The 12,425-nt window shown below is 36.2% G+C and overlaps 1 protein-coding gene across 1 annotated transcript in view; it reads right to left on the reverse strand.

Moving 5' to 3' along the window:
• Positions 1–12,425, reverse strand: part of PPWD1 (peptidylprolyl isomerase domain and WD repeat containing 1) — a 12,955-nt gene continuing 530 nt past the window's right edge. Inside the window, exons 2-11 of the mRNA XM_071425330.1 lie at positions 11,268–11,370; positions 10,523–10,623; positions 9,191–9,311; positions 6,910–7,357; positions 6,137–6,327; positions 5,463–5,652; positions 4,284–4,465; positions 2,061–2,142; positions 1,311–1,493; positions 1–364 (exon numbers count right to left, since the gene is read on the reverse strand). Coding sequence (XP_071281431.1) covers positions 221–364; positions 1,311–1,493; positions 2,061–2,142; positions 4,284–4,465; positions 5,463–5,652; positions 6,137–6,327; positions 6,910–7,357; positions 9,191–9,311; positions 10,523–10,623; positions 11,268–11,370 — 1,745 coding nt within the window. The 3' untranslated portion in view covers positions 1–220. The remainder of the gene's footprint in view (positions 365–1,310; positions 1,494–2,060; positions 2,143–4,283; positions 4,466–5,462; positions 5,653–6,136; positions 6,328–6,909; positions 7,358–9,190; positions 9,312–10,522; positions 10,624–11,267; positions 11,371–12,425) is intronic.

A 12,425-nucleotide genomic window follows, 5' to 3' on the forward strand; every position in this document is an offset into this window, starting at 1 on the left:
TTTGTAAGAAACATGTAGATGTTTTTACTTTAAAATACAAATTTACCAGAAATACAGAATTACGGCACTTTAGGTACATTAAAAATAGTAGAACTGGTAATTGCTCTGTCCTGGTATTTGCCATATCTAGGAACTATCAAAAATGTTCTTCCTAGGTCTCTCTCTGGATCCCGCATGCTCAGTTTTTTTTCTGCTTAAGCTGGAACCTTCAATGCCTGCCTTACTTCACTGTTATATTAATGATGCTGATATCCTCATAGGGTTTGTCAGTTTTGGGATTGACTTTGACATTTGAGATTCTCTGAACAACTTCCATTCCTTTAGTCACCCGTCCAAACACACTGTGCTTGTTGTCGAGCCACGGCTGTTTGAAAGCACAGGAGAAAAAGAAAAGCATATTAAAATAGAAAGCAGCATGTAGGTTAGGTACCAAACCAAAAATAAAGTGTACATGGACACATTTTGTGTGTCCAGACTATGGAATCTAACACCCTGTAAATATTAGCATGCAAGGAAATACTAGAATGCAGATAACACTGCTTTCTTAAAGTACTACAGCAGTCATGTTCTACCAGTGCAGTAGTACTGTATAGTTCATTTTAAAGTGCATTCTCAGTTCACAGAAATGTTTCAGTCTCTCAGTTTCATGTTATTTTCACAGAGGAATTTTAAGTGCCAGTACAGAATACTACCCAATTCAATACTCAGACAGTATGCCAAATTTGAATATAGGCCCTCATACAATTTAATAAACCTCAGAACTATGGTAGATAGTTTGTTTTTTTATATATATTACTTTGAAGTGCTATAAGAATGCAGTTTTTATAAGCGCTACTCTTAAGGATTTGGTTTCTATATCTTAGATTCACACATCAAAATTTTTATTGTTGGCTCTGAATTTATATGCAGATCAAATGAAATTTTTAAACCTACAATCAGACACCATTAGAGAGACATCCTGGCACCATATCCAAACCCCAAACAATCTAAGCAATACCTAGATTTCCATCAAGTTTAAACCACTATTATTAACATAAGATACTCTAGTAATACATAATTGCAAACATGCCTAGGAATTTTATACCACCCTTACTCCACTTAAAGGCAAAAGGCTTCTTGATCACAAGTGATGGGAAAGTATTTCTATCTTGTAAGGGACAGTTTCAGTGAAGCCTATACACTACACATCATGTGTATCATTTATTTGTAAAGTAAATACTAATGTGCTCCTTTTTTCATGAGAAAAAAGTTGATTTTTTACTATCTAGGTAGCCTCTCAGGCCTTAAATTGAGCTTTTAGTATTACTTACAGTAGGGACTACTGTTATAAAAAACTGGGATCCATTGGTATTTGGTCCTGCATTAGCCATGCTGAGTGTATATGGTCTGTCATGTCGTAAAGTTGAATGAAACTCGTCTTCAAATTCTCCTCCCCAAATACTTTCACCTCCCATTCCTGTACCAGTTGGGTCACCAGTCTGAATCATGAAACCCTGCACAGAAATTATAAGTTATCACATTACTGCATAGAATACATAACCGTAAGTGTTACATGCTAGGTGACATTTTTTCAAACTTACTTCAAACATATCCACAAAATGTGTTAAAATGTTGTGTGAAAGGGAGAAAGCATTTAAGGCTTTTTTAAGTGTCTAACAAGTACTTGAGAAAAAGCAAGGTTACTCACTATGCCTGCCAATGAAGGACAGAAATCTGACTGTCTCTACCTTTTGCAAATTCTTAGGCTCTGTCACTTGATTCTGGTGCGACAGAAATAAAAAGCCTTACAAGAAAGGTCTTCTGACATGAAGCAAAGTTTTAATTCAAGCAGGATAGCAGGACTCATCTTTCAGTTTTCAGTTTTCTGCTACCTTATCAGTTGCAGAACAGCTACTACAACTTTAGTAAGTGCTAAGGCTGTTTAGAACATCAGAGCTATATATAAGGAATTCTAAACGTACTCCAACAACCCTGTGTGCGAAAGGGAAATGGAAGTGTTAACAGAGGACTGACCACCAGAGTACATTACGTAAATTAACAAAAAACATGTTACAAGTTACCTTGATGATACGGTGAATTATGTGTCCATTGTAGTAACCATTCCTGCTGTGCACACAGAAGTTTTCCACTGTTTTAGGGCACCTAAAATCATGTAACAGAAAACACAATAATATTTGTCTGGTGACAGGGCCATAAAGATTTCAGCTGGGACTAAGACCCCCTTGTGCTGTGCAATGTTTCAGGATTCTGTAGGAAGGGATTTAGCCAACTAAGGAAAAAACAAATCTCCTCAAACCTAAGCTTAAAAAGAGCTGAAAGCAAAAAGCTTGAGAATTACAAAGCTGTGTGATTACACAGAAAGGCAGCAGCTGTGTTGATAGCACAGGGATGTTTTAGCTGTTGCTGAGCAGGGCTTATGCACTGTTGAGGCCTTTTCTGCTCCTAATCCCACTCTGCCAGTGAGAAGGCTGGGGCTGTAGGAGTTGAGAGGGGACCTAGCTGAGACAGCTGAACCCAGGGATGCTCCATTGCACATATGGCATTATGTTCGGCACATAAAAGCTGAGGGAAAAAGCAGGGAACATGCAGAGTAATGGTGATTTGCCTTCTCAAGTACCCACTCCATGTGAGGGAGACCTGTTTTCTTGGAGATAGTAGAACATCTGCCTGTCCACGTTCCCTATTTTGCTTTGCTTGGGTGCATGCCTTTTGCTTTCCCTATTAAACTGTTTGTACCTCAACTCACAAGTGTTTTCACTCTTACTCTTCCAGTGCTCTCCCATTCCACCAAGGGAGATATGAGCAAGTGGTTCTGGGGGGCTTAGTTGCTGGCTGGGGTTAAACCAAAGAGCCAGAAACCAAATCTGTCTCCTGAAGGCCTAGTTCAAGGCACCACTTCTATCTGCACTCCCAATACAGAGAAAATGGCCAAGTTGAGTCCACAGCTGTAGAGTTACTCTAGTCTAACGGTGAAAATGAGTATTAGCTTGGGTTTTAGTGACACTCCAAGCTATCTTGTGAAAAAGAGCACCAATGTCATAACTAATGGAACAGACTAGATTATAGTCCCAGCTCTTGCTGAGCAGTACAGCGTCATTCACAACTTTATTTCATAATGAAATGACCAAAGAATTCAAAGATGTACAGAGCCATATCCTATATGCTCTTCTTTAAAGTTTTAATCACACCAAAGAGATTTTAATTTAAAGCTCAGCTGGGAGAAAATACTACAATAAGAAAGGACAAACCTAACAATGGACGAACCAACCCTAGTAATGCTCTATTTAAAACTGCATATAGAACATTGCAGTGAAGCACCTTGCAATACTGTGCATGCAGATATGACACATTAGTATGACAATTTTAAAAAAGAATTAATGTAGCTTGACCTGTCACTTGCTGACAAGAGCTCTACCATTACTACAACCTATATGCTATAATTATGAATTCCAGAAACTAGAGCCAGATGCAAGAAAACACTGGTGAGGACTGCAGTAAAAGTCTGGTAGCCCTAGAGGGTAGAATTGAGGTTGACCTACCTGTGCTTAAGACCAAAGATGAATATATTTTTGGAGAAGCATGGAGTACATCAACATAATTAAGGTTTCTATGTATAGCAATATATTATATAAATTTCCTGTTAAATAACAGAATATTTGCAATTTTTGCATCACGAAGGAGAGAGAAGGACATACTGATTTTAGCAATTGTTAGGCAAAAAGCTTTTCAATTCTATGCCTGGTTTTGGATATACACAACACTATTATTATATGCTGGTATAAATGTTATATGGCTTTTAAAGGAGCTGCAATAACAAAGTGTAGTACACTGGCCACATTCAGAAGTTGAAACTACTATTCTTCTGGTTCGCACAGACCTGCTGCCAAATCTGCTGCTAATGCCAACATCATCTTTCTTTTTCAAGATCTATGCAAACAGCACTGCCTTACAATACAGAGCTTACACAGAAGAGTATCATTATCTGTTCAAGAACAAAAGTTAAGAAAAGAAAACCCTCCCTGAATCAGTAACTAAATAAACCCAAATACAATTCCAAAAACTCCTGTGCCCCAGACTATTTTTACCCTACTTTATTTTTGTTTGTTAAGAGTCACATTCCTCCCTTAGCATATTAAGAAACTGTCAGGAAACAAAAACAGTAGAAAAAGGGAAAGAAAATAAATAATTCTTCCTAGCATGAGGTAAGTCTTGGACACTGCAACCACAAGGGACAGAAGAAAGCAACAAAACCAAAAAACCCAGAAAATACAGCAACTACATACTCAACAGGAAAAAGCTTGACATGAATATCTCCCATGCTTGTGTGGATGATGGCACTGTCTGACACTCTTTTGGGACCTTCTGCCTGAGTGGCTGCCATGACCTCTTCTTTAGAAGGTTTCTCATTAAATACATCTCTGTCAGAATCTGCACTCTTCGTGTCTTCTGGTTCACGTTTAGTAAACTGAAGCATAAAAGAAAAGAAGGTTAACTGCTTTTTTCTTTTTTCCTCTTAAAATACACAGTGCCCTGCACCCAACACATCAATGTCATTATTCAACCTGCTGAATACCCAATTCAATTTGAAATGTACAAAGATAATTCATAAACAGTCTATCCTTGGACTGCTGTGTTATGTTGCCAGCATTTCCACAGTCACAAATTCCAGTAAAACTACATGCAAATCCAAATAACTTTTAATAATCTGTTATCTTTAAACTTTTCCCTTTACAACAAGAGTCTGCACTAGTTCAGCATCTTTTCTTTAAAATGAGGTGGAGAATACCAGGCTGTTTTGCTATACTAAAACGAATTTGGCAGGTTTTATGCCAAAAGGATTAGCTGTGCTTTGCAGTTGCGCTGCAAAGTTAAAATAAATCCTCCTATTCCAATACTGCATTAATATAAAACTATAGACACCCAGCAAATTTAAGGCATAACAGACAGTCCAAACTCTAACCTCTATGGCTATGACCTCTCAAATCAGCTACTAACCACTCTGAAATTGTTTGTTTGGTTCCATCTCACCTAAAAACCCAACTGTGAACAGGAAGATGACTCCTTTCTTGGTTGCTTATAGTGTCCTTAGTGTTACCAAGTCTTGATTCTCGTCTGAAATTTTTTTCTATTATATTTTTTTATGCATACAGTTACTTATTGTTTCTTTATAAAATCTGGTTAGTTTTTTAAGTGCTCTTACTTAGGTTCTTCTTCAACAAGAACAAAAGGATATCATCTTCTTGGGGGAATAAAAATTTATGAAAAAATCACAGCTGTTTCTAGTTAATGTACAGATAGTTCAAGATAAAAATTCTAAATATACTTGCAATATAAAGAGACTCCTTTGTAAAAGCTGAATTTACAACTACAAAAAGCACTAGAAAGGTGCAAAGAGAAAAACAAAAATTAGTGTAGAGAAATCAATACAAGAATGGAGCTATTTAAATAGAAACGCCACACACCATGTAAAACCTGTTTTTTTTAAAAGCTGTGCAGATTACTGTTGGATCTGCCTGAATATTCTGGAGAACAGGATTTTCAGATGCCTTCATCTCTATAGTGATGGCTGCACGATGTTTCTTTGCTACTCCTTGGAACAAAGCTAGTTGCATCATTCTGATGTTCTCTTGTTTTCCCAAGATACGAATACACCTGAAATACAAGATGTAAAGAGGTCTAATGTTCAGCTGCTCACAGACAGAAAATATCTTCTTTCTGACTGTTAGATTCAGAGCAAAACTTCAAAATCCTCTCAAAATAATTATTTACTAATAATTTTTATGATGTTTCCCTATTTAAATTTGGTACCTTAATTTACCAGTCAGCCTCCTTATGCAATAAAAATCCCAACTAAATGATCCACCTTTACTTTACATTTATGTTATCCCATCCAGTTAGACAGAGATTAATTAATTACACATTTTTAATACATGTGCTTGCTATCTGTCTAAGCTGTAATCTCCAATGGCTCCTTACAAAGAGTGGGAGCCTTACAGTGTAATGTAAGGCTCTCAAATAACAACAAAAAAAGATTAGACACCTCCACAGTCATATCAAGTTTTACATACACTCTAAATTTGACTGAATAAAGACTTTAAAACAGAAGTTTATCTCTATGTGTGTCACTGGAACTTACCTGTTAGTCTCTACATTTATGACCTTAATGCCTAACATAGTTCCATAGAGAACGAAGTGTCCAGTTTCATCAAAAATTATATTAATTAATCTTACTGCATCCACTTTCTCCAGCTCACGCTCAACTGCCATACGCCGCCCAAACTCCATGTCAGGCAGTTGTTGTCTCATCTGCTGAAGTTCAGTAAACATCTACAAAAAAAAAAAACCCAGAACTACTATAATAACATATTTTAAACTTTTTTTCCAGTAAAACACTGATTCACATGATTAGAAAATACTAAATTCAAGTGAGATTACTCCATTCAAACTGAACTGAAGGATTTAGATAAATACAAGGAATACTCTCTTTATTTTAATGATACAACAGACATGTTGTAGGACTAGGCTTAAGCATGTGAAAGTTGTCTATCAAATTCCTTAGAAGATGACAAATTTAATTCATTATCATGTTGTCACTTCCAATGGGCTTTTTCCACCATCTTCCACAATTGCTTTCTAGTTAAGTGTAATCTAGCAGCATGAAAACAGAAATGAAAATCAACAACCCTGTTTCAGTATGTAGGTAACATAACCAGTAAGAATTCATTTTGGGGCAAAGCAATCTAAGAGACAAGCAAGAGAACGCCTCTTGGTGATAGAAGGCCTTTTTTGCAAGAAAAATATGGGAAGGAAGCTTGCCTTTAGAAATAAATTATAGCTTAGGTGAATGTGCTGGCAAACAAATGCAAGTAGAGAAAACATTTCAAGAAGGAGAAACAAGACAAAACTCACACTCAGAGATTCATCAAAGACTCTCATGAGCTTTCCCGTCAGAAAACGAAAAATTCTAACTTTTCTGTCAGACCCAAGAGTGGCCATTTTCTTGCCATCAGGTGAAAAACTTATACTGGATGGGTAAGCCTTGCATTTAGCAAATTCATATAGATCGGTATCCGTTTTATACTCCCAGTTCACATTCTTGGGAAATTTATATTCATGAGGAGTACCGGTCCAGTACTCGATCATTCCGGACTTGTCCGAAGACACAACTGCTTTGTAGACAGGGTTCAGGCGTATCTGAGTAAGAGGGGACATGTGGAGTTTATCAAAAACGTGAAGTGGCTGGTTATTTCCTCGTCCATCATATATGAATATTTTCCCTGTGCTTTTCTCAGATGTTGCAACAGAAGATATAGCATCTCCAGGGCAATATACCCATTCACACTGGCCAGGGTGGTAGCTGCAACAAAGAGTAGAAAGAAAAAAAAAATTTAAAATAAAGTAGGAATGGTTTTAATTAGGTAAGAGTCAAATTATTCTGTAAACTTGAAATCAAACACCAGAAGCAAATTTTAAACTTCATTTACTAGTTTTGCTAATACATATTTTGCTAATATGCAGCATGTTATAGGCAAGTTTTACCAAGAAATACCATTCAGCGGAAGACTACCAATTTCTGTTCCTTCCATATTGTTTTGTAAAGAGGCTGTGATAGTCCAAGTAGAAAGTGGGTAAAAAGGATTAATTTGGACAGAAATTCAGATAAGAAGCCCAAATGGCATTAATATATGTAAGTCAATACCATTCCTCCTCCATCTTCTAAGTGAGTAATGACTCAGTAGTATTTAAGACAACTGCACCTCTGCCATACACTTTTGCAAAAGTTCAACTAGATCTTGCCAGAAAAAAAAACACAAACCCACAAAATCTCCAAGAAGTGATACAAACCAAATTAAGACAATCCCCCTATATTCAATAAGGGCTGTGAGTGCATTTAAGAAGGAACTCATTTGCAGCTTGCAAAAATCTACAAATCAGATAAGTCAGAGATATAGTCAATAATATAAGTTATGTTTGTTTTAAAGTCTGTAAGCAAAGATTCTGAAAACTAGAACTCAAACTAAATTGCAAACGTCAAAAAAATTATACAATCTCCAGAGGAAACACGTTTAGTATCCTTTCACAAACTGAACTAATGGATGCTGATGGACTGATGATATTCTGACACTATGACAAGACACCAGTAATTTGGATTTTCAATTTCTGTCTGTAAAGAGAAACAAATACTTTGTCTCAAATTCACTAGGAAGAACAGGATCAAATAAATATGAAGCCTCTGCAGAAATAGGCAACGTTTTCCAGATGACAGATGGAAGCATAAAGCAGAGAGCTAAAGATTTGCAGAGAGCCATGGTCTATAGATTAGTTATAGAACTGGAAAGCTCTGAAGATCAGGAGCGCTTTTTTGAATATAATTTTATTTTTTCTATAATTTTACAAATTTTGTAATAACAGTGCAGGGCTACGTCAAAAATAACAGCAAAACCAAAAAGCTTAAGCCTAACTGGAATTTTTCCAGAACAGAGAAAAGAGAATCAGTTCCTACAGGTGAAGTACATTATCTGGAGGATGACACTAAACCTGTAACAAACAAAGCAGATAGCATATGCTTTTATTACATGTTCTTTGTAAAAGCTTCTTTCCCTGACTTTATACTTCTATTCAGTTTCAAAACTAACCAATACATCATGGTGTGGGATTTGTTTTTCTCCAGTATTGTTATAATTCCAGTAACATCCACGCCTGTCTCTCCCAGATCCTTTAGGTAGATACTGTGTAACTATAAGACTAAAGAAAAAAACAATATTGCTTCTAGCAGAAAAAGGAAATTGTATCCCTATGACAACAAATGAGACAACACAGGCAGGCCAAATCCCCTCCCTAATGGAACTACTAATAGATTGTAATTTTTAAACTCAGTGCCAAACAACAGAAAGAAATTATGCCTAGCTAAATATTTGAAGAAACCCCACATCTTTGTGCATAATATGTAACACTGAGGAAGCTCCTTTTCTACTCCTCTCTTCCAGTGCTGCAATAGTAATTTTTTCTATTCAGTCAGGCAGTTTCCAGCCATTGGATTCATTTCAGATGCAGGTTTACTCAACTTCATATGACTAAGGCATGGGGGAAAGGGAAGAACTCAAGAACCCCAAATTACTGACTTATCTCTTAGCAAAACAACCCCCATTGATAATCTCAAAAGAACACTTCTGAGAAATAAGTAACTTACCCAAGCTTCAGCATGTTAATCATGTCAAAGTTGACAACATCAAACACCTTCATCGCTTTGTCATCTCCAACAGAACAGAATAATGCCCCCTCTGAACTAACAGCAATACTCTCAATAACACCTGTGAATTAATTTAAGATACTATTAAGAAATAGGAAAGGACATCCTTCATTCCAGTAATACATAGGGAAAACCTAGAGGCTTAAACCTGTTTCCCAACTGTTTTGTCACCTTTTCCATTTAAAACTCTACCTGAATTCAATTAGATATTATTTAAAAAAATAAAATTCACAAAACAACACTTGACGGTCTATCAGTATTTAGACTCAGGTATGCGATAATCAACAATTTACAAAAAACATAGTAAAATATTATAATGACAGTAAGTTTAGTTTAAAATGTTGATTTTAGAAAACTGGGAACATTATGATGGGGTAAACATCATGTGCTCCTCAGCTGGCATCTCTCAACAGGGTAAAAGCAGCAGAACTCTACAGATTATTGCACCCATGATACTCAAAACTCCTCTGCAACTGAGCCTTCCATAAAGTTCTCACAATGCTGATTTTTCACATGGTAGGCTTTGTTCACACCTTTTGCTTCTATATATAATAAGAAGCCGACAGTTAACATCAAAACCAGACTTTAGTATTTCTTGTCACTCTAAAAGAAAACCATGCTTTTACTACCTATTATTAAATATTTTTCTTACTGTAACATTCTGCCTATCAAACTGCATCTTTTTGCTTCAGGCATATCATAGTTTCTAATACTGTTGAGAATATAATTTTCTGTCCAGCCTATTTAGTGCTTAGCATAGTGTTGAAAACCTTTGTGTACTTATTAGCTCAGAAAACTGAGTTAAAGTTTCTCTTAATTGCAATTCTTCTGATAATTACAACAATAAGGCAGAATTTACTCTACAGTTAGAGTATTCCAGATGAAAATAACTGCTTTTTTTCCACACTGCAAGGGGCAAAAAAGACTGAGGTATCCTTATTTAAAGTAACATATTTTTAAACTTCTCTGGATTTTATGAACATTTTTGTATATCTTGTTCACTTATGTCCCAGATATTCTCCCACAATCAGGCACAAGGCAATGCAAAGGCCTCATTTTTCATGTTTAATTTTCATCCTATCCCTGCTACAGCTTGGGAGCAAAATGTAATGCAACAGAGGAATAAAAGGAATATTGGTAGATATCATTTAATCTCTGACTGCACTAAAGGAACCCCAGAATCTCTCTCTATTTGCACTCTCTCTTCAAACAACAAAGAGCAAGGGAGAGGAAAAAGTAAAGTCCTTTAGATAAGAAAGAGCAACTTCTCACCCAAGTGACTTCGGAAGTGTTTAACAAACTCAATCCCTTCTTCTATTTTCTTCCAGAATTTTACATGTCCATCATGACTGGCTGTTATGATAAAATCTGTCCTACAATTAGAAAAGAAAAATAAAATAAAGAAAACAAATGCACACACTATGCACCTTCCCACTGGTCAGTAATTTTCACTAGAATTAATACTGTGCAGAGAATGAAATCTCAATAAATTACTGTGACTGTCTGTCTGAATGGGTACTATTCAGATAGACTGTCACAGTAATTTATTGAGTACTCCAGGAAAAACAAAACAGGTATTTTAGTGCATTCTGGATTAATCTATGAGAAGTCAAATTGAAGCAAAATATAACACTATCCTTTTTGAATATGTAAATATAACTCCTATTTTAAGTCTGGTTTCATGGTAGTTACAATGTATGTGTGTGTGTGTGTGTGTGATCTCTGCAATTCTGGCGAACAGTATTTTTTCAGAGGGAGTAAGTTATTACTTACTCCTGTATTTCCTGCATATTTTAACAAGAATTTTAAGACCCTCCTTTAGCCTATAAAAAAAATTATATCTTGCTTCTAGGTAAGCAAGATATAACTTATTTTTTTAAAAAAACCTACCATCCTTTAAAAAATCACCTCAGGACACTGTAACTTTCTGTTATAAAGCTTCTACAGTGAAAACTTTTTAGCCTCCACAAAAATACACCCCAGACAAAGAAATACAATGGAGAACAAAAATACTTACTTTGTACATGCCACGTGTGTAATAACATCTCTGTGCATGTAACTGCGTTCATACATTGAAGCCGACGGAAGATTTTCAAGATAAACGTGTTCGAATTCAAGAACTACACAGAATGGAAAGAAAAGTCAGGATTTTTTTTCACTAAGTTACATCTACATTTCATTCTCTTTTACTTATCCTTTTATTGGTTACTCATGTTTAGTCTACATTTTGTTCTCTTTTACTTATCCTTTGATTGCTTACTCATGTTTAGTCAAAAACATGCAGGATTTTGTGCAAACATAATTAAAGGGCTTTTACGTCTGGCTTTGCACTCAGACCTAGACATTTTCTGTGGACTAAAGCCACTCACATGCTGCTTTAACTCATATTGCTCCTCCCTCTTAAAGCAACTGTTACAGTAACTGTTTTACTGTTTCAAAAAGAAACAACATCAATCAACAGCTTTTAAATTACTGCCAGTAAACAGAAGGTCATCTGAACCTCATTTCATTCTAAAACCACATGTATCCCTGCTGTTTTTACAAGATTTGTGATCCCACACAGGTCCTGTAGTCTAAATTTTAAGTGCTGGTATCCACCTATTTCATTGTTTAACTGGCTAACCTAAAATAATCTGATTTTGAGTTTTGCTTCTGATCTTTAGATCCTACATGTTAACAGCTGTGCAACGGTATTTTTTACCGAACTTTCATGTTTACATCCGATGATCATTGTTTTTTTTACTTAAAGAAAACTTTAAGTGATACCCAGAGAGCTGGAAGCTGCTGCACACATCAACACCACATGCCAAAACACAGCCTAGAGGCTTCTCCTGCTGCTGCAGCTTAGGGTGGTGATCTGAAAGACGGATTAACTCTACAACAATAAACAGCACAGCTTCAGCCTGCACAGCAGCAGGGCTCTTAGCCTTAAGGTGTTCTCCAGAGGAAGCAAAGGTCTTAGAGTCATAGAATGTTAAGGGCTAGAATTAGCCTTATATACCATCTAGTCCCAAGCCCCCTCCTACTAGACGAAGCTGCTCCAAGCCTTATTCAGCCTGGTTTTGAACACTGCCAGAGTTGGAGCACCCAAAAAAATCACTGGGCAACCTGTGCCAGTACCTCACAGTAAAGAATTTTTTTCTTATAGCTAACCTGAATTTTCCTTTTTTCAGTT

This window comes from Agelaius tricolor, unplaced genomic scaffold, assembly GCF_023055355.1.
Source record: "Agelaius tricolor isolate 1412-34295 unplaced genomic scaffold, bAgeTri1.0.p SCAF_4, whole genome shotgun sequence".
NCBI classification, from domain to species: domain Eukaryota; kingdom Metazoa; phylum Chordata; class Aves; order Passeriformes; family Icteridae; genus Agelaius; species Agelaius tricolor.